General features: G+C 51.4%; 1 protein-coding gene and 1 long non-coding RNA gene across 2 annotated transcripts; both read left to right on the plus strand.

Moving 5' to 3' along the window:
* The first annotated feature begins 1927 nt into the window (after positions 1 to 1927).
* On the plus strand, positions 1928 to 12599 carry LOC136561835 (uncharacterized). Its single transcript, XR_010784415.1, has 4 exons — positions 1928 to 2038; positions 2828 to 2998; positions 5344 to 5438; positions 12165 to 12599. It is a non-coding gene; the product is annotated as an uncharacterized lncRNA (long non-coding RNA).
* A 1997-nt stretch (positions 12600 to 14596) lies between these two features.
* DUSP7 (dual specificity phosphatase 7) lies at positions 14597 to 22277 on the plus strand. Its single transcript, XM_066557956.1, has 3 exons — positions 14597 to 15169; positions 17443 to 17871; positions 20371 to 22277. Exons 1-3 carry the CDS (start codon positions 14758 to 14760, stop codon positions 20676 to 20678), a joined length of 1149 nt encoding a protein of 382 aa, XP_066414053.1. The 5' UTR covers positions 14597 to 14757; the 3' UTR covers positions 20679 to 22277.
* Positions 22278 to 25946: the final 3669 nt, after the last annotated feature.

Genomic DNA, 25946 nt, shown 5'->3' on the forward strand with positions numbered 1-25946 from the left:
TGTGCCCTCAACCTGGGTGTCTCCTACAAAGTCCCGGGCCACTGTGTTGACAACTGAAAACCCAATTCCCTCTAGCAGTTAGCTCCTCCTGGGAAGTACATCTTCACACCCACTGGCTGCATCAGCTCTTGAGCCCCTTTGTCTGCTGACAAAAAGCCTGCAGAGAAATCAATGTCTTAGAGTGTGTCCACTGCTGAAAAGAGCTGCACAAGGATTTCACTCTGCCTCTGTGGCTGACTGTGGAGACAACCAGAGGCCAGGTTATGCCAGAGAGACAGCGTGCTGCTGACTGCACACTGCCACTCCTCATGTGGCTCCTGCCTGTCCTGGTGGGTGGGTGGGTGTCCTCACAACCCCTGGGCTGAGGGACTGAGGCTTTCTTGTCTGTGGGATGCTCTTGCTGCATTTTCCCACAGCCAGGGAAAGGCCAGGAGCTGGAGAGGAGAAGCCAAAGGTGAGACTGTTGCAAGCAGCTTTAGTCAGGGCTGTGCAGAACATGACCTGCACTAAAAAGTTATTTGCCAGCAAATTACATATGTTTTTATTTTTGTTTAATTGCCTCTGTTTCCCTAATTGCATTTTAGATGGGAGACCCCAAAATCCTCAGCACAGGAGAAAGAGCTACAGAGAGAGAATGGAGCAAGGCAGGCCCCAGAGCACTGGTTGTGCTGCCTGGTGTGTCCCAGAGGTGTCAGCTGCCTTGGAGCAGCACCTCAGCTACTTCTCCTGCCCTCTGAAGACTTGTGTGAAAATGACCAAGATACAAAGGGCCGGGGCTGCTCCTGGAAGAGGAGAAGCTTGTTGGTGTTGCTTGAATGAAGGGGCTGAGGACAGTGCCTGAGTGTCTGCATTCACATCCTGGGAAAGCAGTTGGAGATTGATCCTGGTTTGGTCACCCACTGATGAGCTAATTTTTAACACCAACCATGTGAGTATAAAAAGGATTAACCCTAAGTTTTAGAGCTTTGATGACATAAAAAAACGTGGTCAAAGCATTTGTGTAAGGAGGTGTTTCAAATGCCCTTTTGTGAATGCAGAGGTTCATCTTATTTGAAGAGGTAGAAACGGGAATACAGAAACAATCTTCTGCAATGTAACAGTGCTGCTTGTTTCACAATTTTGTTTAATTCATTTTTATGAACAGGCTCTTAATTCAAGTCTCTTTTTTTCCCCTGCTCCCCCTGCGCAATGCAATCCCATTTGTGTCTAGGTTACTGGCAACCAGTATATCAAGCTCTAGCCAAGCATGTATTAAAATAAAGCTGCAATCTGCTGAAAAACAGGTTTTAAGATGGAAACAAATAATTAGAAACACACCAATTAGTGTCTGTCTGACAACAGGTTGAGCTCTGCACGGATTTAAACAAAGCTGTAATGGCAGGATGTGAGCGATGTAAACTGGAGGCAGTGGCTGAGTGTTGATTTTAATGGGTCAACTGGAAAAGATGTGGGGAAGGAGCAAACCTGGTTGGTTTTGGCTGGGGCTGAGCACCCAGAACTGTGAGATAAAAGAGAAACACATGGGGGCCTTGTAAGGACTAAGGCCTGGGGTGGAGCAGGAGCTTTGGCTGATGTCAGAGTGCAGCTGCTGGGTCCTGCCCCTCTACAGGTGCCTGCATGGTGTGTGTTTGCTGGGCACTGCTGACACACCAGCCAAAGGTGTGGAAGCATTTTCTGTGGTTTTGTACCTTGGCTGTGGGTGGTTTTGTGCCTGCAGATTCTGGCAATGCCCTGGGGCAGGGCAGAGAGCCCTGCCTGTGCCCCCTGGCCAGGCAATGGACAGCGGTGCCTGTGGGGAGCTTTCCAGCAGCTGCTGAGAGCAATTCAGTCAAATACTCTTTCTCTCATTGACAGGAACATCTTACCACTGGAATTGCGGTGTGCCCGGTCCTCAGCAAGCGTGTGAGAGAGCAAATCACTCCAGCAGCGTGCATCGTTCTTCTGCACCCATTGTTATGGAAATCGCCTTAGAGACTGTTGCTCCAGCAAGCATTTTTAGAAGCACGAGGGAGTTGCGCAACAGGAAAAGTGCTCGGAGGTGAGGAAAACCCCGCTGGAGGCTCTCAGCACTGCCCCTTCCCCCAGCAGCTCTCCGGGTGGGGATGGGATTTAGGGTCGGGATGGGATTTAGGGTGTTCCTTTGCCTGGTAAGGCAGGGAGAAAGTGCTGCTTGTGGAGGAGAAGCCCCTCGTGCGTCAGTCTCCAAGGAAACCCTTGGTGCTGCGTGGCTCAGCCTTCCTTGCACGCCTGGGCACTGGCTCACACATCCCAGGCTTGTGCCTGAATCACACATCCACACTTTGATCTGCCAGTGCTGTTTTATGGGTGCAAATTTTAGGCGAATTGTGGGGTTTTCCTACCCCTAGATGCCACTTTATCTCAGAGAGCCTCATGGTTGGCTTTGGTGTGCAGCACAAGTGAAACCAGCCCTATCTCTGTTTCGAGTGCACATTCCTCACTGTTGAGTCTGGAAGGAGAAGCCTTCTAATGCTCCCACACCTCCCAGCTTCTCCAGAGCGAGCCTGGTGGTTACAGGGAGGCTTGGCCAGCAGGTGCTTCCACGTGTGCTGCCACCAGCCTGGGTGCAGTGCCTGAGCCAGGGCAGGTCACCCGTCTGCCCCCTGCCTGGTGACAAGCAGGAGGGGTAGAGGAGAGCAAGTCACTGCCCCAAAAGCTTCCAAACCCCCACAGGTTAGGCCTGCCCACCCACAGGGCAGTTTCACTGCTCACCCCCCATTTGTCCTCAAATGCCCAGCCCTGAATTTTAATTAAAAAAAAAATCATCTCTTCTTGTCTCAATTAACTACAAACAATTGTTTCTCTTGAGTTTGCTTCTCATGCTCCTCATCACTGCCTGCTCTGGAGCAGGACCAGCTCTCCAGCCTGTGCCCAGGAGCTTCCTGCAGCCTCAGCTGATGGAAGGGGAAAAGCACAGATCCAGTGACCTTTGTTTGCCTCACTGCTGCTCACAGTCCCTGCCTGACATTTGAGGAGTGCTGTGAGTGCTGGAGGGGCCATGGGGATGGGGTATTGGGCAAAGCACGTGAACCTCATCCTTGCTGGAAGAATACAGGCTGAGCTGTGACCCTTCCTTTCCCTCTCTGGAAGTCACAGTTGACTTTCATGGTGGTGTCTCACCAGGAACAGGACACTTCCTCCAGCTCCCTGCTGGCCAGGCAGAGGGACTGACCACAGTTTGTCTGTTTCCAGACAGTTTTACTGCCCACAACAGTGGAGCTGGAGCAGGGTGGGATGTCTGGCTCTGTGGGATGTTGTGTTGCTCACTGCCAGTGCCATGGGATAGGACAAGAGGGAGCTGATAGGCTGGATCTAGGAGGGGACTTTGTCCTCCCAGGGGAGATGCTGGGGATCATGAGGTGGTGGCAAGGTGCCACTGAACAGCCTGGCTGTTAAACACTGACCTGTCAGGTCCCCAGCTTCAGCCTGGCTGCTCCCTGGCATCCCCCAGCACTGCCTGGGCTGGGGAAGGACAGCTCCATCCCATCCTATGCCTGCCTCCTTTGGCTTTTCCAAGCTAGCTGGTCTTAATCTCTCCAGGCCCTTCCTGCAGGACCACAGTGCTGGGTGCTGCAGATGTGCTTGAAGGCACTGAACACCCTGACCCTTGTGCTGGTAAATTGTCCAGCTTTGCAGCCAGTGCAGCTGAAAGGGTATTTTTCTCCCTGAACCTGGCAAACTCTTTATCCCAAGGATCCTTGGTGGTGTTAACCCCCAAACCTCAACCTCAACAGCCAGAAGCATGAGATTAGCATAAGCCCCCAGCTTTCTTTCGATAAAGAAAATTTGGGGGGAGGGTGAGAAAGGATAATTCTTTGGACTTTGCATCCTGAGCCACTTGTGCTTATTTTACCTCCCTTGGTACTTTATCTGCTGCACTTGTGCAGGCTGGAAGCTCCCTTTTATTTTGTTTTGTTTGCTTTTAATGTGAAAACTGAGCTTTTTAGGGCAAGTAGCTGAAGCTTGGCCACAGGAACTGAGCCATGGGCCGTGCCTTACTATGAAAGTCAGATGCCTTTGCTGGACATCTGGCTGCCTTAGTGCCAGATAGGAGGGAAGAGCACTTTAATATTTATCCTGAGCTAAAAAAACAAGTAGAATGGAGAAAAATATACAAAGTAGGCCATGAAAACAGGGTTTGTGAACATCTGAGATCCGCTCCTAATTAATAGCAGTTCCCATCCCAGAAATCATACCATTCAGCAAAAGTTAATCATCTTTGCTCATACATACAATACCCTTCAAGAGAGAATGAGTCACCCTCATTGAAATGTCTGATGTTATGAAATCCAGTGTGACTGATGTAACAGACCCAGCTAAGCTCTCCAAATTGGCCGGCAGCACCGCGGCGAAGCTGCTGTGTGTGAGCTGACTTCATTGAGCTCCGCTCGCTTGCACCCAGGATGGATTTTCCCTTTAGTTTCTGGAACAGACTCACAGCAAAGGGCCCAGGAAGGCTGTGGGAGGGCAGGTGAGTGTGGCAGGAGGGGTTGGCATGACCAAGCCCCCGTGGTCCTCACTTCCCAGCATGAAATTGCTTGTCCCCACCTCTAGGAGCCCACAAAACTACGGCAGCCCTGATCCTGAAAATATTTGGGCACCCATATAATTCACAGCTCTTTGGGGTGCTTGGGACCAGCACTTCAATCACACCACTCTACATTTTTAACCATTTTCTGACCTGTGTCTTTATTCTTCCCTGCTTGGTTGAGAGAGAAATGTAGGTTGAATTCAGCATTAAGATTCTGCCTTGATATCAGCTGTTCCCTTTTAAATTAAATATTATTACCTGCAAACATTTCCTTTTAGCACTGGGAGCCGTTTGCTTGGTGTACTTTGTTTAAATGTCACCATATGAATTACTGAAAGTAATTTAAATATTTAAAGACATATACTGCAAGTCTAATTTTATTTTGAAATCCTGAGCCAGGCTCGCAGCTGATGCAGCAGATAACAGCTCAGCCTGGCACCCCTGGTTCCTGGCCCAGTTCTTTAAATTAATGATTTGCATTCCCAACACCTTTCACCCAACAAGTCTGGGCTCTGAGATTTTTTTTTCCAGCCAGATTTTCTTCTCTCTTTGAGGCACTGCAGCCCCTCTAGGATGGGTGTGAGTCCCTTGGCAGCTTCTCTCCCATCCACCCGTCCACCTTGGCTGCCCTTCTGGGGCATCTGCTCCATAGGGCAAACCCTTGGAGCAGTAAGATCAGAAATGTCAGGGCCCCAGCAGAAGAGACAGCAGTGCTCTTGTATTTTGTGCTTTCCAACTAGAGAAGATCCCCCTCCTGACACAACCTTTTCATCTCTTGTTATCTTTATGAACAGCTTAAAAAAAAAGTACCATTTCTGGCACACTGGCCCTGCTGCTGAAGAGCTGTTCCTCTTCCACCTCCTTCACCTGCTGGGATTAAAAGCTACAGGTAATGCTGGGGAGTAAATGAAAGGCTTTCCACAAGGAAATAAGCTAAAACAGTAAACAAAAGGCTGATTCTTAGAAGCAAAACAACTGAAGGTGTCACCAGGAAAACATGGTGATGAATCTCTCTGGTCCTCGGAAGTTGCCTTACATGTGTTGGAAATTACCTTCTGACTCAACCAGCTCAGTGTGTCTGGTGCCACTGTGCTAAAAGCTTTTAGCTGACCTGAAGGTTTTCAAGGAAATAATATTTCCCATGAGAAATGTCACCACCAGAGCCAAGCCTTTCCTGAGAAAAGCCTGGCTTAGGTGGGTGATTTCTCCTGCTCTGGGAGCAGCCTCCCTGAGGAGCTGAGCTCCCACTGCTGTGTCCCCATGGGCAGCAGCTGCTCTGTGGGCACAGCCAGAGCTCTGCTCTCACTCCTCTGGCAGGGGGGTCTCCGATGCAAGGTCCAAGTAAAAGCCTTTTAATCATCCTGCAGCCATCTCCTGGGAGTGTTCCTCTTTCCTGCTGCCCTTCTCCCTCCAGAGCCTGGCTTCTTTCGCAGAGCCAGTGACTCATTCCCTGCGATGTCTTTACTGAATTTGCCCGGTCACCTCCTTCCCTGAGCGCTGCTTCCTTGCTTGTCAGATGGTGAGTGAAGGAGCACAGGCACAGTGTGTGCTGGGATGGCACCAGCTGCTGGCAGGATCCCCCTTTCCTTGTGCCCTGGGTGTCCCTAGGCTGGTGCCCCCCTCTGTTGTGGGCAGAAGGGAAGGGATGTGTGTCTCCAACTCCATCCTTTTCTCCAAGATCCACCACCTGAGCTATGGAATGCTGTGAGCTCTCCCTGCTCCCCTGGCTTTGCACTTTCCAGCGTGCCATTCACAAGGACCTCAATGTGCAAAGAGGAGCTTTGTGAAGTCCAGCAAAGGGAGTAGGAGCTCCTGCTCCCAAGGAGGAATGACCCCACTCACCAGTACAATGACCCAGTACAAACTGGGGACCAGCTGGCTGTAAAACAGCTTTGCAGGTAAAGACCTGGGGGAGGTCCTGGTGGATAATGAGCTGACCATGAGCCAGTGGTGCTTTCTCACAATCAGCTTGATCAAGCACTGCTGCCAGAAACTGGATTGGCGCCTTTTGAGCGTTTCAGATACTTCTTGCCAACTCTGAGGTCCAGCAGAGTCCTGCATGAAGGATCTTAAACCCCAGTTCAAGGCTTGGAAAACAGGACACAGACAGAGGGAAGGGACCTGCCCAGCATCACACAATAGAGCCAGTGGTGGGTTGGGAAGGGACTGGACTCTTCCCTGAGACCTGTTTCAGTTCCCTCTATGCTGGGTCCTGTTCTTGTAGGTCGTATATGTGTATTCAAAAGTTGTGAATGTACCCAAGAGTCTCAGGCTGGCCAAAGAGATGCTTTGTGTTCAAAATAAAGTCCTGTTTCCTGGAAACTAAACTTTTTTGGGGGAAAAAAGAGCAGGGCTCAGCTGAACATTGCTAATGCTGTGAGGAAAATAGAAGTTGTTTTTTGATGCTCTGAAAGAGGAACCAGCCCCTTGCTCCTGAAATGCTTCATGGAAATGGATTCTTGGTTGTTGTTTAGTTTTATTTTAACTGCAATGAGAGGTTGCAAAACCAGAGAATTTGACGCAAGGAAAAAACCTCTGGAGCCAGAGCATCTTCACAGATGTCCAGCAGAACTTCTCCATGGGAGAGCAGTGCTGCCACAGCACAGGTGAGAGCTCAATGCAGGGCACGAGTCTGGGCTGCCTCTCCATCCATAGCCACAAAACACACTCAAACCAGAACAACTGCCTGAATGAAAAGCAGCATTGAAGGGAACATGCACTGTCTGGGAGACCTGCACAGCTCATTGGAGTAAAAGGATATAAACAATAATTGGCTTTAACACCACCCATGGTGAGAAGCAGCAGCACAGTGCAACTTGCTGCCCCAGGGTCTGTGTTGGCTGAGGGTTTAACTGGTACATTTTGGGGTTTCACTGATAGCCAGGGCTGTGGGGCACTGCCATGGTGCTGGGGCTGCCTCTGGGCTCTGGTGTAAATCCCAGGCAGTGCTGCCAAAGCCACTGGGACTGCCCTGGCTCCACCACAGCAGAGCTGAGCTGGGCTGCCCCTCTCTTGCAGCAGTGGGAGAAGCCCTGGCAGGGTTTGCATTTCAGAGGAGCACCCAGGTGCCTCCCAGAACCAGGCTGAGGAGCAGTGACACCCAGCTCTGTGTGGGGAGAAGCCTGTCCTGGTAGCTGGTGGCCCTGCTTGAAATCAGACCAGCAGAATAGTGAGGAGGGAAAATGCAAAGGCTGGAGAGTGAAGTATGGTGAAGTCTTTATGTCTCCTCTTATTTTCTCCCACATCTTCTCCCAGCAGAGGGACAGGCCATGCAGAATCTTCCCTGGAAGGCTCTGCACTGCCTGCACCCCGTCCAGATCTTCACCATCTGTCCACTTCCCCTGCCACAAGTCAGCATCCCAGCAGCAGCTTGGGGAGGTGAGTGAGGGTCACAAAACTCAGCCCCTGGGCATGCACTGGGAAGCTGGGCTGGGCACACAGAGCAGGGTGCAGCCTGCTCAGTGACAGCCCTTCCTGGTGGGTGGTGAAGCTGTTCTCACAATGGTTTTCCATGAAAAGCCTGCACCAGGAAGTCCCCACTTAGGCTCCTTGGAAAAAAAAAAATCTTCCTCTGCAGGAAATTGCTTCTTGAAAACAGCCTGGCTGTCTGAAGGAGCTGCCGAGGAACTGACGTGTGCGGGGCGGGCGCCGTGCTGGATCTGCAGAGCCAGGGAGGGATGGAGCCCAGCAGAGCCAAGGGCCGGGGCTCAGACAGCACCAACAGGTCCTGCATCCCATGTCTTGGACCATTTCTCTCTTGCTTCACTCTTTTCTGAGGAGGAAGGGTTTTTCTGGCATGCAAAAGGAGGAATAAATGGGATATGGAGGTCTGTATTCAACTCCAGGCTGTGCAGGCTGTGTCCAACACATGCCCGAGCCAGGGGAGATGTTATTGGCTTCTTAAGTCCCATAAGTGTCCTGTCCTATTCCATCATTGCAGTGACAGACTCTGGAGGGTCTCATGCCAAAGGAACAATGGAGCTTTCCCCTCCTCTGGTCCTCTGCAGGGGAGAATTTTCTAAGGAGCAGCTTCCAGACCTCCTCATTTAAAACTCACTGCTAAAAGGATAAATAATCTTAAATATTCTCCAGTTCTTCCTCTGGAAGGAGCCTGGAGCTCAGGAAGTGAAGCAGGGAAGAAGGGGAATGGTGATGCTTAAGGATGTTTTCTCAGTTTAATTAGATTGGAGCTGCCCTCCCTTGCTGGGGGAGCCTCTGGGCTCTTGGCTCCAGCTTAAACATGAGCCCCCTTTCTCTCCTGGGTTTCATAGAAAACACACCCATTTCCTGAAAAATTCAGGGCTTTCCTCAAACCCTAAACATGGAGCCAGACTTTTCCTGGGTGGCCAGTGAGGGCAACAGGAACAAATTGAAGCACGGGACATGTCAGTTCCCTTTTTCACTGTGAGGATGGTGAAATACTGCACCACCTTCCTTGCCCAGAGAAGGTGTGGAGCCTCCATCCTTGGAGATATTGGCATACCCAATAGTAGGGGCAATACTTGCCCTAAGAGAAGCTGCTGTGAGACAGGAGCTGGACTGGACACTCCTCAGAGGGACCTCCAGCCTCAGCCCCTCTGGGCTGCTGTGCCCCTGTGAGATGGTAATGGCCCCACTGCACAGGAGGGGATGGTTTGCTTCTTCTGCAGGAACCTGTCAGAGAGCAATTTTGTTGTCTTTGGAGCAGAGTTCATTGACACATTGACATGAAAGTCTCCAGCTGTGCAGGAAAAGGGCATCTCAGAGAGCCAAATGTTATGTCCATTTAATAGAAGAAAAATGGCATTATCCCGGGACCTGGCAATGCCAGTTCCACATGCTTGTGGCTGCCTTGTGTTTCAGGAGATGCTCCAACAAAGGTTTCTCCTTGTGGTGCTTCTTCCCCAGCCTCCATCCATCTGCCTTGCCATGTGGAAGATGCTTCCAGGGCTCAGCATCCCCACGGGATGGAGCCCAACATCGGAGACTTTGCCCCGAGGCAGGGCTGTGTTAGGAAGCGTGAATCTGTTCCCATGGCTGAGATGGATGCCTGCAGTGCCAGAGCTGATGCTCCACAGGGATTGTTTGCTGCAGACAGGAGACTTGGACCCTCCTGCTGAGTGTTTGTGGGTGAAAGGCTTCGCCAGGCCAAAGTCATCTGACATTTTTCTCGGGGGCGGGTGAAGTTAATGAGTCCAGATTAGGCAGTGCGGAGGCTGGGGAGCTGGATTTCTGCTGAATATATATGAAGACAAATGTAAATTCTAAACTTTCTAGGGAGTATTTTTACCCTGGCTCAGTGCTAACATTGATAAAAATAGTCACAAATTAGTGCAAGAGTAGAAAGTAAAATTGGGGATTTTTTTTTTCCCTGTTAAAACCATGCATCTGCTACCATAACTACCAGGAGTTAACCTCTTCCATGCATTAATGAAACATGGGGTAAACCATCAACAAGTGCCCTCTCCTGACAAAATAACTCCTACTACATTAAGTAATTAGGAAGGGAAGCTGAAGTTAAATAAAAAGTCTTTTTTAAAAATTTATTTTTAAAGATAGAAAAAAGTGATTCAGTCCTAGAAATTCAGCACTGCAAGAGGATGTTAACATCACACCAGCCCACCTGCCTGGTTCCTTAGCACCCAAACTCTTGCAAAGGTGATGGGAGGTATCAGCCCCATTCTACACATGGGAAGTACACAAAACTGTGGATTCATTCAACGTCACAGAGCAAACCAGAAGCTGGCCTGAGGGGCCCAGGTTACCTGAGCAAATTCCCAGCTGAAATCTTGCTCACAAAACACAGCTTTGACCTGCCAGTCCAGCATTAAGCTGCCAGGAAGGTGCTTCATGTCTTGGTACTGATGGATATTCGATCACAGGCACTTGAGCCAGGTGAAACTCCTTCTAAAAGAGTTTAGTAGCTTTATGGGCTGGTATCTGGGCCACCAATCATACCTAATACCTCTTCTTAGATGTAGCAAACAGCTGATGAGTGGTGAGAAGGTAAGTCCTATGAAGGTTCAGCTGCTACAGCCCAGGTTTGTTGCGGGAGAGGCTGGAAGGAAAATCCTTCTGGGGTGAAGTGTTGTGGAGAAAGTGCAGGTTACAAAAAAAAAGCTTTTCAGAGGTTCATTTTTAAGAAGAAAATATATATTAACTTCTGACCAGCTTCTAATTTACTTTACTCTGTAAATCCTGAGGAGCCCCTTCCTCACCTAAGCTGTAGGTAGTACCATGCATCCTCTAGGAGTGTGACACCTTCTGCCCTTTACTCACATCTTGCCTCCCTCTTTGGCTCAAAGTAGGGTCTGTCACATCCTTGGGAACGATGCCTCTGCAGGGGCTGCCAGGGCCTAGAGTGGGTTTTGGGCAGGCATCTGCTAATGATGCACTTACCTTGTGTTCTGCCATGACTCATGGTCTTTGTTTCTAAAACATCAAAAAGGCCTGTGGGCTCTGCAGTCAGAGAATCTGGGAAGAGAGAGGTGGTGGTGATGGAAATGAGGAACCTGAGCTGGCATCTGCACCAGCATCATGGGAGGTGGGGACAGGTGAAGACAAAAGTACTCTGAAGCCAAGCCAGCAAGATGGGGCTGTGGGCAAGGGGGAGTTGCCTGGTCACTGCACTGGGCATCAAGCAGAAGGACTGTTGGAGGAGGGAGCCTTTCCACAGCAGAAAAACAGCCAGAAAGATGCACACAACCTGTATTAGAAACTTGGGTCAGGTCTGGTATTGTGCTATGGGGATGATGGCAAACCCTGGGTTCCCCAGGCCAGTGGTCACCAAACCTGCTGGAGTTCAAGAAGGGTTGGACAATGCTCTCAGGCACGTGGTGGCACTCTTGGGATGGTCTTGGGCAGAACTAGAAGCTGGCCTCAATGATCCCTGTGGGTCCCTTCCAACTCAGGATATTCTACAATTTCATGAATCCACATGTAGAGTGGTTATCACTTTGTGCAGTCCTTGTCACGAGCACTTGGGGCTTTTGGGACCTGAGCTGAGAAGGGCCAAAGCAAAATAATGTCACTTAACAGAAGGTGACATCCTCTACCTGCCCAGCCAGGACCTGAGGGACATTGGAAAAGCTTCCCCTGGCTCCTGGCTGCTCCGGGCTGGCAGGGCAGGGGCCATTTCTGGACAAGTGTTGTTCTTCTGCCTGTCAGCAAAGCCTTGGGCATGGGGAGACAAACACCACCAACACCCCTGAGCCCTGCCAGCCGCGCTGGGCTGAAGGAGGTGCTGGCACACCATGTCCTGGCCCCAGCCTGCAAGCCATGTCTCAGGAAACGTGGGGATTCCGGGGGATGGCCGCCGCTCTCTGCAGGCAGGGATTCCTCTCTGACGGGAGAACCCCCGCGGGTGTCAGTCCCGGATGCCGGCGGGCCGGTGCCTTGGCTGCCTGGGCGCACTGTGAGCGGCTGACTCCAGAGGGCAGCACGGCCACGGGCTGGCACCGGCACCCAGCGCCCAGCACCCAGCACCGCGACCCTGCCCGGCCAGCCCGGAGCCAGGGGAAGCTCTTCCAGTGTCCCTCAGGTCCCGGCTGGGCAGGCAGAGGGTGTCGCCCTTCTGTTAAGTGACATTATTTTGCTTTGGCCCTTCTCAGAGTGAAATCTGCACTTGTCTCTGCAGGTGACGCGTCTGGAGCCTGTCCCGAAACTGATGTGGTTGCTGATGCGACCGCAGAATGGAGGTGAAACATTTCTCTTCTGGTTTCACAGGACCACACGCTGGCGGCTACACCTGCCTCCCTCGCACCACCGAAAAGGATCCCTGTAAGATTTCTGGGCTGTTTTCAGCACAACAGGGACTTTAGACCCAGATTTTAGCTCTCTGCACAAGCTGCTGCTGCTCCCCTTGTGAATTGGAGGTGCCTTGATAAACATTCTGAAAGGTCAGCTATTTTCACTGTGCCTGTGGCTTGCATAAGAACCTCAACATCCTCTGCTGCAAAGAGCAGCGTTAGGAACTTCCTACTGCCACACTGAATCACAATAGCTTCCCACAGCAACCAGTGGTAAAAATAAACCGGGCAAGGGGAAGTGGACAGCTTCTGCTGTTCCGCTTTCTTGGGCACACTTGAGTCACAAAAAAAGCGATGTACAACAAGACATTTATTTTGCTGATGCCAATGAAATCCATGAATGGTTCAGGGCCCGGTCCTGCTGAAATCACAGAGTGTTTAGCAATGAGACACTCGCTGTGCTCAAAGTTAAGCATGTGCTCAAATGCTGTCTTAAGTCAGTATTTTCATTAGGATCCAGCCTTAGGAATTAGACTGAAAGGAGGCAGGGACCCCTGCACATCCAAGTGCTGCTTTTGTACTAAAGGCTCAGGAATATAGCCCTCTTGGCATATTTCATGTGTTAAGGGTCTATAAATGATGTGAGAGAGACAGTGGCTCTGAAATGGTTTCAGTAGTGGATCTCAGCTTTGAGAAAAGCAGATTTTGACCAGAAGAAAAGTGTCTTCAGATACAAATCAATTTGAAGTTCTGCCTAGAGACAATGCCATTTGAACAGCACAGTTCTCAACAACATTACAACTGAGACTCTGTGTGTGCACGTGTTTGTTTGCGTGTGGGGGAGTGTTTTAAGAGCAATATTTTTCCTGTTACACAAGGTACAGCCCAGTTCTGGCTGAAATTCAGCCAGCTGGGGAAAAAAACTTGAGGAGACCTAGTCAGGTTGCTGAGCCTGGGAATCTTCTGGTGAAATAGACCTGCCTCTTCCCTTCAGTGTGTGCTGACAAAGTTTATATTAAGAGGCTAAAGAGATGAAAAGTTAGGGAGAAAAAAATGAAATGGCTTATCTGTCCCAGACTGGGGAGAAGGAATGATTCCCACTCATGCTTACAAGAATTTGGAGAGCCGGGGTTTGTAGGATAACCCAGGAGAGAAGAGACCACAGCTGAGCTCCAGTCAAATCTCTGGCTGAAAGCTGGGTCAGCCCTGGGGGCAGGCCAGGTTACCTGGGGATGGTTGAGTTAGATCTTGAAATCAATCGAGGATGGAAGATTGCACAACCTCTCTGAGCAGTCCACCAATGTTTGACTGCCTGCATGGTGAAAATAGATTACAGTAGAAGTGGCTCATACAGAACCACATTTTTAATGTCATCCTGCTCATTAAAAAGAGAAAGATCAAATCTATTTTGTAACAGGAACAGTTTGTGTGAGGCACGGAAAACTTCTGGTACCAGAGGACTGATTCACATGAGAAGGAATGTAAAAGATGGAAGGAAACCAAAGGGTGCCTCCAGTTACATTCCTGTCTTGAAATGTTAGTGTTGCAGCACAAAAGGTTTGTATTTATAGTAGTGGATACCAACAGGGAAGATACTCTAAAAATAAACAAGGATGCACGGATAAAAACATCTATGTTGTAGCTCATTCTGAGAACGAAAGGCAATGTGGAGGCTTAATGAGTCTCAGTCGATTTTATTTTGGAACTGTGAGTTCCTGTCAAAGACCAAACAGGGCTGGGCACGACCCACTCAGAACCCACGCGGGCCTGCGCACCCTCCGGCCCGCGGGCTGGGTCACTTCACTGCCTGAGCCTTTTATTAAGCCCACGCTCGGGTGAAGGGCGCGGGGTCAGCCCCGGTGGGCCATGCCGTGCCCGGTGCGGTGCAGTGCAGTGCAGTGCAGTGCAGTGCAGTGCAGTGAGGTGCGGTGCAGTGAGGTGCGGTGCAGTGAGGTGCGGTGCAGTGCGGTGCCGTGCCGTGCCGTGCCGTGCCCAGTTACCGGCGCCGTGCCCGGCGCCCTGCGGCTCCCGCGGCCCTTCCCGCGCTCGGCCCCCGGTGTGGCCCCGCCCCTGCCCATATTGGGCCGCCCCGCTCTCCCCGCCGCGTCTCATTGGCTGTGGGGGCGCGGGGGGCGGGGCCGGGCGGGGGCGGGGCCGGGCGGGGGCGGGGCCGGCGTGTGCGCGGCGCGGCGCCGGGCGGGGCTGAGGCGCGGGCCCCGCCGCCGCCCCGCCTCCCGAGGCATGACTCGCCGAGCCGCCGGCCGAGCGCCGCTTTAATTGAGGCCGCCGGCATGGGGCGCAGCGCCTAGGGCAGGACGGGGGCCGCCGCGCTCCGGGCCGCACACACCGCGCACCCGCGGCCGTGCTGAGCGGAGCCGCGTCCGGCGCAGCGCAAGACCGACCCAGCGGAGCGGGGCCGCGTCCGGACGCCGCGTGGGTGGCCGGCGGGCCGGGCGCTGGCGGCCGCCGCTGCCGAGCCCCATGAAAACGCAGGTCTGGGGGAGCTCCCCGCGGGCGCCCATGGCTGCGGCGATGCCGTGCAAGAGCGCGGAGTGGCTGCAGGAGGAGCTGGAGTCGGGCGGCGGCCGCTCGCTGCTGCTGCTCGACTGCCGCCCCCACGAGCTGTTCGAGAGCTCGCACATCGAGACGGCCATCAACCTGGCCATCCCCGGGCTCATGCTGCGCCGCCTTAAGAAGGGCAACTTGCCCATCCGCTCCATCATCCCTAACCACGAGGATAAGGAGCGCTTCGTTAAGCGCTGCAAGGCCGACACGGTGCTGCTCTACGACGAGGCCACCGCCGACTGGCAGGACAGCGGTGCCGCCACCTCCGTGCTGGGGCTCCTGCTCCAGAAGCTGCGTGATGACGGCTGCAAAGCCTATTACCTGAAAGGTGAGGTGCCCCTCGCCCTCCCTCCAGCCCCGTCCCGCTCCCGCCGCCCTTGTCCGTGTCCCCCTGCGCAGCCCCTGGCCGGCCGCTGCATCCCTAGGGTGCTCATCCCCTGGTCGGACGGAGGTGGCTGACTCCTTTTGCTTCCTTCCCTTATCCGTTCTGCCTGATTTATTTCCATTTTTCTCTATGTTTTTTTTCCCCTCCTCTGCATCCCGCTTTAATCCCCCGCACAAAATGGTCGCAGGCTGGAAGCGGCCGGGAGCGCCCCGCTTCTTCCTGCGTCGCCTCCCCGGTAGCGGCGGGAGGAGCCCCCCAGGCTCGCCGCCGGCGCGGCCCCTGCAGCGCTGCCCCGTCTCAAGCGGATCCCGGCTGGGCAGCGCCGGGTGCCCCTCGCCTCCTCTGCCCGGAGGGAGCTTTCCCGCGCCGGCACCAGGCTCCTCTCCAGCCCTCCGGGAGGAATGGCTGGATTTTGGGGGGCAAGAGAGCCCTTCTCTATTTGTATTTTATCTCCCCACATAACGCAAAAGCCCTCGCTAAGGTTTTCCTCCCCCTTTGCCAAGCAGTGCTGGTCTCGGGGAGGGCAGCCCGGCTGCTCCCCCGGGACAGGGCGATGGGGAGCGGGGACCTGCCCTGCAGGGGAGCCGAACCCCGCACTCGTCCCTCCGCCAGGGCTGCGGGTGCTTTGGGAGCTTTGGTTTTTTTGGGTGTTTTTTGGCCATTTTGAAAGATCGCAGCGGGCTGAGTAGAGCCCGCAGCTGGGCTGCTGGGACCCTTCCCATCCTCCCAGTGCTCCCAGTCCGGTCGCTGGGTGGCGGCTTTGAGGCAGGAATAACAGGAGAGCGGGGGAGCGTGCGTGGGGAGAGTGGTCAAGAAAGTTGCCACTTGCGGCTCTTTAAAAAACACGGCTGTCCCTTGATATAGACCTTTTCTGGGGAGCCGAGGAAGCCCCAGGTGGCGGGGTGGGGCGGCAGGGGGACAGTCAGGTATTTGGGGACCAGCCCTCGGGGCTGCGCAGCCCACACACGCCTCCTTCAAAACATGGTGAGGGGCCAGCACAGGGGTTGATCCCATTCCCCCTCGACCCTCCGATCCCTGCCCGTGGGCGAGTCTCCCATCCCATCCCGGTTTGGGGTTTCCCCCATGGGCTCCGTTGCTCCCTCTCGCTTTGCGTTCCCGTTTCTCTCCCCATCGTCCTTATCCCCGGCAGGAAGGAGCGGTTTTAAAGTTACTCCTCAGCTCTCCCCGATGCGCAGGGGAAGAGCTGAGCCCCTTTCTCTGCCTTTTTCCGGGAGCCTCGGTGGGAAATGTTTCTAATTAAAATTCCAAAATGGCTCCTCGGCGCTGTCTGGCGGCGCGGGGGGAGGAGGAGGGCGAGGACGAGCCTTTTTCATGAATGGATGTGGCAGGAGCTGTCTGTCCTGCTCAGTGACCCCGCCACAACCGCCGAACCCACTAACGAAGTTTCCAGGAGCCCTTTCTAATTAAACCATTTGTCAGTGTCAGATCCCGGTGGCTGAGCTCTGCTTTAATACCGCCTGGAAAGGAGGTAGATCCGTGGGGTTTTTGCTTCCCTGCCTCTGCCTTCCTTCCCAAGCAGCTGAGCTGAAGAGCTGGAGAAAAAAGTATTAGGGGCAGACGTGAAGGGTCCCATCCCTCTGTGCCCCTGCTGTGGTTTGGGTGAAGAACAAACCTGTGACACTGCTCTGTTGCAAAACCTATTTTATAGTGAGAAAATAATTTCGAGTATCAGTCTGTGGCAAAACTTAGGGTCTTTTTGCCTGCTTGGAGGTGAATCATTTCGTTGGTTTTAGTGCCTGGAGTGAGTGTGTGGTGGTTGTCCCTGATCTGTCTTTTCAGACACGGATACTTTTCTCTCTAAGTAGCAGTAATAGCTCTTGCCTAAACTGCCCCAGACCCTTATTTTTGAGAAGCTGGCACGGCGAGATTGTGTCTTGGCTTTGATTTTGTTTGTGGATGTTTCTTTCTTTTGTGGTTGAGATTTGGCCCTATTTTTCACAGGCAATATTGAATTTTGCAAGGACCACTCCTTGCTCTCCTGGGACCTGTTTGCTCAGTATCAGTTTGCCCAGGGAAGATAAGGGAGCAGGAAAATGCTTTTCTTGCTGTGAAGTTGAAGGGATACCAACTTCTTGCTGGTAAAGACTTTCTGAGTAACATGTTCACAGGTAGAAGGATTTCCCATCATGAAGATTAAAACATCTTTTTCTTTGTCTCTGCCTCTCCCCTTCCCTCTCTCCTTTCCCCCTTCCCAGGTGGCTTTAACAAGTTTCAGACTGAATATTCTGAGCACTGCGAGACAAACCTTGACAGCTCCTCACCCAGCAACTCTCCCCCAGCATCGGTCCTTGGCCTGGGAGGGCTGCGGATAAGTTCCGACTGCTCGGATGGCGAATCCGACAGGGAGCCCAGCAGTGCCACGGAGTCGGACGGGAGCCCCATCCCGAGCAATCAGCCTGCCTTTCCAGTCCAGATCCTACCTTACCTGTACCTGGGCTGTGCCAAAGATTCCACCAACCTGGACGTCCTGGGCAAATACGGCATTAAGTACATCCTGAATGTGACTCCTAACCTGCCAAACATGTTTGAGCATGACGGAGAGTTCAAGTACAAGCAGATCCCCATCTCAGATCACTGGAGCCAGAACCTCTCGCAGTTCTTTCCCGAGGCCATTGCTTTCATTGGTAGGTAGCTGGCAGAACATCTCTTTTCATACTCACCGCTTGGGAATGTGGTGTGCCGCTTCCCAGGGCTGCTGCTGTCTGCAGCCTCACCTCTCCGGGGCACAGCATCAGCTTAGCAGCAGAGTGTCACGCTCTGAGGGGGCACATCTGGTGCATCTCACCCTGGCTGTGTTCAGAGAGGCCTCCCCTTCCAAAATTCAGCCCTCTTGCAGCACCTCAGCCGAGCTACCTGCAAGTGGTTGGACTGGCCCCACTGCCTCTTGCCCTTGTGTGGGGATTTGCACTGCTGTGAAACGGCTGAACCCAGGCAGTGGGGAGCTCCTTTGCCTGCTCTGCTTGGGGATGGGAGCTGCTTTAGTGTGACTGCTGCCAGCAATTCCTTAGCCCCAAATGTGGTTAAAATCAGGGAGTGCGTGTGTGTGTGTGTGTGTGTTTTCTTTTCCTGAAGGGATTTGCTAGTCTAGTTGGGATCCTGCTGTAAGTCACCCCAGCATAACTAACTCCTTATATGGATACTTCTCCTAAGGTAAGTGTCAACACAATGAGTTAGTGATTATAATTAAACTGCAGAGTTTGGATCGAAAAACCGCTCTTGTAGGCAGCCCCTGTGACAGTTTTGGCTGGTGGTGGTGGGGTTCAGGAAGGAAGATCTCTTATCTTAGGCCAGCATTGACTTTGAGAATTACTTCTTATTCTGTGGGAAGTGTATGTTGGGCTGAACAGGACTGTACACTTCCAGGCTGACCTGTGCTGTTTGCTCACGATAGTCATTAGCTTAATCAGCTGTTTTATGGAGGTGAATGGCACAGGCAGTAGTATCACTGTTAACTATTGAAAGCCCCATGGCTTCATGTCTGATTACAAACACTTGTACGGGTAAAGGAGAGGGGGACCTTTGCCTGCAGACTGAAGCCTGTGCAGCCCATTTCAAACCCCAGAGCTTGCACTGGCTGTGCTGTAAGGCCTGAAATGGGGCAGAGCAGTGGTGGATCCTTGCCTGCTCTTCAGCTGTCAGAAACCCTGATTCTCACACATTCTCCTTTGCCCCCAGCTTCTGCCCTCCAGTAACATGACTGTGGTCAGAAGCTGCTGCTTCAGTGTGGCAACGGGGACCTGTCTGATGTCCCATCTGCACTTCCTGCATGAGCAGGGTTTAAACGTCAGGGTGAGGTACAGTGTCCCTCCCTGCTGACATGTGGCATTTGGGATCTGTCTGCTTCAGTCAGCCCATGTCTCTGTGAACACCGAGCTTGTGCTTTCCAGTTAATGACAGGAAATGGAGGATTACCTCACTCTAAAACCAAACACCAAGAAATGCTGTGCAGGTCAGATGAAAGGCAAAAATGTCTGGAAAAATGTTGAACAGGAGAGCCTGGGGGGAGGGCTGGGTACACTGGGTGGTGATTGCCCACCCTACTGGAAATTCTTGCCTGGTTTTGGAGGCTGGGCAGAAAACCTGTTGTGGCTTGGGTCTGGATTTTTGTTTTGCCTGCTTGTTCTTTGCCCTTCCCTGCACTTACGGTGCCAGAGTGTCTCTTACCTCTGGCTTTGCCCGAGGATCCTCTTTCTCCTGCCACTTTTTCGCTCCCCGCCAAGCTCTCAGTCAAATGACTGACTTCAAATAGGGCTGCCCAGAAGTAGAGGCAGCGCTGGGTACTTGCGTGCATTCAGTGCTCTCAGTGGCGTGTCCCTCTTTCAGCACTGAGATGTCAATTCATAAAGGGATCACGCTGTTCCGGCTGTGTGAGAGACAATGAGTGTGTGTGTGCTTTTCAGTTGGTGGCAAGGGAGGGGAAATTTCACTGCTGTTCTCTCGCCATTTTTTGGTCCAGCCTGCATTCCTGCTTCCCGCTACCATTCATCCTGAGAGCCTCCTCCAACACAAGCGTTTGTTTGTGGTGAAGTGCATTTCTGTCGATCCTAAAGAACAATTTCACAATAAGGGAAGTTCCTGCACTTCAGACTCCGCTTAAATTGGCATTGGCTGCATTCATGTAACTTTCTAGTGGTAGGAGGACAGGAACAGCAGAATAGTTCATGTAGTGCTGGGCTGCAGCCTTGCCCTGAGTGCACAGCCTTCCCTGGTTTAGAAGGAGTTGAGGTGGGTGTGCTGGGTCCAGCCACCAGCATCTCCCTGGAGCTGTTGTCTCCAGCTTCATCTGCCTCCTCCGGGTTGCTCCAACTCTCTTGAGTAGAAGGTACCGATGTTCCCTAGGCAAGGGATGTGTTGCTAGACCTGATTGATAATTCTCAAGCACATGAGGTGCTTGGCCTTGCTGGGGATGTGCAGCTTTGCCATGCAGCAGGAATATCTCAGGAGCCCTGTGGGGAGAGATGTGGGTGTCCCAGGGACATGGGATGGTGTCACTAGGGGCAGGGGATCCAGCTCTGGCAGTCATCGTGGTGCTGGGAGCTTGCAGCTGCCACCTGGCCCTGCTCCAAAGCCATGTGTTTTTGGTGCAGAATAATAGACTCCCCCTTCCCCTTGTCTTATTTCAGATGAGGCCCGTTCCAAGAAGTGTGGGATCCTTGTTCACTGCCTCGCTGGCATCAGCCGGTCCGTAACGGTCACTGTCGCCTACTTGATGCAAAAACTGAACTTGTCCCTGAACGATGCCTATGACTTTGTGAAAAGGAAAAAATCCAACATTTCCCCAAACTTTAACTTCATGGGCCAACTCCTGGACTTTGAGAGGACTCTGGGACTCAACAGCCCCTGTGACAACCGCTCGCCCAGTGAACAGCTCTACTTCACCACCCCCACCAACCACAACCTGTTCCAGCTGAACACTCTGGAGTCCACATGAAGAGGACGCTGCCTGGTCGGGACCTCGAGCATCGAATCGCTTCTCTTGAGTATTTCAACTCTTAACGAAAATCTCTGTCTAGCCAGGCAGCTCTGAGATGAGTAGCTTCTCTGGGCAGAGGTGCCTGGTCGCTGCTTTAGGAAGGCTAATGCCGCTCACTAAGTATCCTGATCCAAGTGGTTTCAAGAGGTAGTGTTTTTACAGGGGGTTATTTAACAGGGGCGATGTTACAGCGTTTCGGACGCAGCTGTCACTGGCAATAACCGCTCTCCTGGGTCCATTGAGACTGTCAGAACACGCACACGTGTGAAGAGCTACCGGGGGTTAGCTTGCTGTGGAAAATGAGGAGATTTATGCACTTGGAAACCTTGAACAAAAGGTGTTGGGCCAAGACTGTTTTAAAACCCAAGTTTACTTTTTTTGATTTAAAAAGAAATAAGAAAAGGTAGATCTTACTCGAGCTTTGGGTTCAAACTCTTTTTAGATATGTAAGTTCTTGACTGTTTGTACAGACCAGGTTGCAAAACCAGTATTTTATTCTGTTTCTTGTTTGATCATTTATTTTTTTTTTTAATCAAATGTTTATATTGACCAAATGCATTTTGCACACTTTGTGAAGCCTTGGTATGTCCTGGCATATTACTGGGTACTCCAGAGAGAGATACATGCTGCTGCTGTTGTTGTTAGCATCTGGTAGGAAGCTTTGTTATGTGTGAAGGCCAGTTGGGCTTAACCGCAACCCCTTCACCACTCCTGCACTCACAATCACAAACTCTGCACTGATTCAGCCAAGGTGACTAAGCCGCAAGCTTTTTTTTAATGCCACCCCTGCCAAAAACACTGTTTGCTATTGCCAGAGGTAAAACTCTCGTAGCCTCCAGAGTTGGTAGAAGCATGTCTGAGCCCGGCTTCATTCTCTGCTGCCTGTTGACTGATTTAACGTCATCCAGCTGGCCCGAAACCATTCCAGCTTCCCGAGTCCAGAAGGTAGTTGCAGTGCTGGCGTTTCTTGTGCACACTGGATTCTTTCCCACGTGTGCGGGGTGGAGGGGGAATGCAGCGAGCGCCTGGAGCAGAGCGAGGATTGTGTGGCGGGACAGGACTCGATCGTCACGCATGGAGCGCGCGAGGGGAGTGAAGAGGTGTGGAAATGATGAGGAGAGCATTGTAACAGAGAATTTTTATATATATATATATATATATGAATATATATATTAACTGGCAAATTCTGAGATGATTGGAGCTTTCAACAGAGGTTCTGATTTTTTTTCTTCCTCTTTCGAATAACTTTATGCCGTGCCTTCTATTCTGAGAAGACTTGTATGTATTTCTGGCTAGTGTTTGGCAAACTCCTTTTACCAAGCTGGGAGGGGAGGAAGTGGTAATAATTTCTGGGAGGAGGGCAGAACGGATTTAGAGATTTCTTTATTGGCTGCAATGTAGTCCCTCCTTTCTCCCCCCTCCCTGTCCACTTTAACTCTCATGTTAGTGAAAAAAAAAAAAAAAGCCACGGATTTTTTTCTAAATATCCAGTTTTTTGTACTTTTTTCAAGAAAAATAAAAAATATTAAAAAAAAATCTCCATCTGGAGGAATGTTTGACGCTTGATGTTTGTCACATCCTGAAACTGTTTGATGTTTGTCACATCCTGAAACTGTTCTTTTCGTTAAAGATGTTATCAGAATGTTGGAATGAGCTTCTGTTTCTTGTTTTCTGGTTGTTTTTTGTTTGTTTGTTGGGTTTTGTTTGCCACAATGTTGGGATTGTGGGTCATTGGAAGGGAGAATGGGCGTATAGTTGTGAGTGAGAAAATTGAGAATATCCTAATTGCATCTTACCTCATAGAGGAATTTATTTTTTCAGGGATTTTTTGACAGTGCATCTCTATTGCATTACAGCTAAGCTGGTTTGTAAAGGCTTCCTGTGCTGTTAGTGGTCTTTATTCTTTAAAGGAAAAAAATAAGATGCATCTTCTGATTAGTACAAATGAGAGCTTGTTAGTGAGGAATGGTTCTGCTTTCTGAGTTATGAAGGAAAATTAGTGACCCTATATATACTGATCCAATATTGGGACTTTGTTTATATTGCAAATAAATATTATTTTTTCTTTAAAAATGATGTTTGTGTCAGATCCTTGTCTAGCCTCTGCCCATATAAGGGCATGCTGCTCTTATCCATTTTTTATGGTTGATTAGGATCCTTCTGTGACCATGGAGAGCATTTGCTGGGCTGTGTTCAAGTGTGGTGTTTGGTTTCATGCACAGCTTAATTTTTAAGACCTGTGGTAAAATGGAGAGGGGGAGGTGGGCGGGCGAGGAGAGGGACAGGGGGTATTGGATAAACTGGAGAACAAAGAACAGCTTGAGAATGGGACTGGCTTTGACCCCAGCCATTCCTCTGTGCCAAAAATAAATAGATAAACTAAAGACACTTTTGTTCACTGTTTGAGCCTGGCCTGCAAAGGCATCGCAAGGCCTTGCCCACAACTGTTGTGTTAGCAGACTTTATTTTGGTAGGAGAGCAAGAAGTCAGGGGCTTGTGGGCAACCACCTGATGGGTTATCCTGGGGCTCTTGGAGAGCTGGAGCCCCCTCCTGCATCCCTGGGGAAGGAGATGCTGTGTGTCTTACACTTGGGCTGTGCTGTGTCCCACTGTGCTCCCTGCATGGTTTGTGGGAATTCTGGAGGGGCTGATGATGATGCTTTAGGGTGAAACGTGGCTCTAAACATCTGAGTGCAGCCTATGTAAGGGAGCTGTGGCTCCCTGTGACTCTGCCTGTAGCTGGGGAGGTGTGGGTTCCCCCCAGCGTTCCTTGTTTTAACCTGAATGGCAAGAAATTAAATTACTTCAGTTGTGAAGTCCCTCAGAGTAAGTGTATTTGTCATCTTGTTCTTATCCTAGGGTCTGAGCACAAAAGGTAGTTTTATTCCAGAAGCAGCTCAGGCTAGTGGGTGCAGAGGGGAGATAGAGGTTGAAGCAGGAGCCAAGCAAGTGTGTGCATGAGTTTGTTTACTCCTGGACTCCATGATGGAAATCTATATATTGATTTGGAGACCTGTTTGTGGCTAAACAAACAAAAAACTACCTGGTTTGCAGGGGAAAGAAGACCTTTAGGTTTTCCCTTGTAATTACATGGTAGAGTAGCTCTTGAGGAAGATAGGAAACTGTGCTGGAGGCTGGCTGTGCACTGAAGGAGTGCAGAACAGCTTGTCAGGTGTGTGGCTGTATTTGCTTCCATCTAATTTCCTCTCAGGTTTTTCTGCTAAGGCGTGGAGCAGGATATTTGCAGTTTGCATTGTAAGCACATTTGTGTGGTAGCTGAGTTGTGGCTGTCTGTCTGCAGCAGCACAGCTGCTGTTTGCTGTGGCCTTGGAGGAAGAGCTGGTGTGCAGAGAACCACCAGGCAGCTCCTGGGGACCTGATCCTGGGTCATGCTGTGAGTGCCCTGGCACTGTGGCACTCAGGAGCCCTGTTGCCAAACAAAGGAGATTACTTGTCTGAAAATCATCCTGCCACTTGCAAATAGGACACGCAGGAGCTTTTTCCAAGCTGCCTGGCCTCAGCAGCAAGGAGCAGCCAGCCTGGCTGGTCTTCAGCCCATCAGTATTTTACAAATCTCGGAGGGGTTTCCTTGGAGACCTGATGTCCTGAAATTCAGTGAGGAGAAGAGAACTGACATCAGGCAAGGGGCAGTGCTGGAGAAATAGTTACAGAGGAAAAAGAGAGCGTGGGGGTCTGTCTACACTCCCTTGCAGAGGCAGGCACGAGCACTAGCTGAGCGTAGGAGCACAGGCTGAGTGAGAAAGCTGGTTATGTTCAGAGCAGTGGAATTTGGCAAGGAGATAGAGCTTCCCACACGCAGCAGGGAGAAGCTCCTCGGTTAACCCATTGATTCCAGATGAGCTGTCTGTAAGATGCTCTGTGGTGTTCTACTCTCCAAAACCCAGTAATCTCCTGCCTGGGCAGAGAGATCTTCTGTCCCTGGGTTTTCACATGTGATGCCACAAGCCCTCAGGTGATATGAGTAGGAATTTATCTTTTTTTTTTTTCCCCCATGGATGACTTTATCTTAACTCATTTGAACAGTTAGAGTGACCACAGGTCCCAGGTGCTTTCAAAAAGTTTCTCCCTCTATTTCAAGTTATGGCAAAAGCACAAAGCTAAGCTTCTGCAATTCCCTGCTGGAAGCCCAGCATCAGAAGCCCTGTGAGCAGGACACAAGCTCAGGGAAGGGTTTCGTGGTTACTTGTAGCATTTTTCCTCTTGCTTGTGTCTACCCTTCCCTTGGTGTGGCATCAAACACATCCTGAGCATGATGCAAGTCAACCTTTGCAGCTCTGCACTTGCCTGCTGTTGCGACACCCAGAGACGCACGTGGAAAAGCAGACGCTTCCTGCTACCATCTGAGTTTGGGTGCTCACATTTCCAAGGTAACCAGGTTATTTGTGGGCTGTTACATTCTTGTATTATCCTTTATGTGAGGAAATCAGGCTATTTGCAGTGTTGTAAAGGCATGCAAATAGTTCAGCTAATAAACACATCCCTGTATTTACTGGCACGGGCTGTGGTAGTTATGCTCTGGGCTGCTCAGAATGTGTGTGAAAACGGGCTTGCTTCTGGATTTTGTGCCATTTGCTCCCATGCTTCCTCAAATCTGTCCCTTCATTGTGGAGTGCTGGGCTGGTGAGAGGGTGTGTGGGGGATTGTTCACCAGGAACAGCAGCTCCTGGGAGTCCCATCCAGCCTCCACGTCCTGTTCCTGCGAGTTCCTTCACTCAAGCTACACAGTTCCTCTCTCCAGTGGCGTTGGCCCCTTGCTGTATCACCAACAGGCCAGGCTCCCGGCTGCACACCTGACAGGTGTATCAGCACCAAACGTGGCGTGGCTGTTCTCTGGGGGCCATGCTCAGGTCTGACAGCTGCTTCTGTGGCCTCTGGGTGGGAACTGCCACAAACTGGCAGAAAACCATGAGGGGGGAAACCGTGAGGGGGAAAACCATGAGGTGGGAAACCGTGAGGTGGGAAACCGTGAGGTGGGAAACCGTGAGGGGGAAACCGTGAGGGGGAAACCGTGAGGGGGGAAACCTTGAGGGGGGGAAACCGTGAGGGGGAAAACCATGAGACGGCAAACTGTGAGGTGGGAAACCATGAGGTGGGAAACCGTGAGGGGCAAACCATGAGGGAGCAAACCATGAGGGGGAAACCATGAGGGGGCAAACCATGAGGTGGGAAACCGTGAGGGGCAAACCATGAGGTGGGAAACTGTGA

This window comes from Molothrus aeneus, chromosome 12, assembly GCF_037042795.1.
Source record: "Molothrus aeneus isolate 106 chromosome 12, BPBGC_Maene_1.0, whole genome shotgun sequence".
NCBI lineage: Eukaryota > Metazoa > Chordata > Aves > Passeriformes > Icteridae > Molothrus > Molothrus aeneus.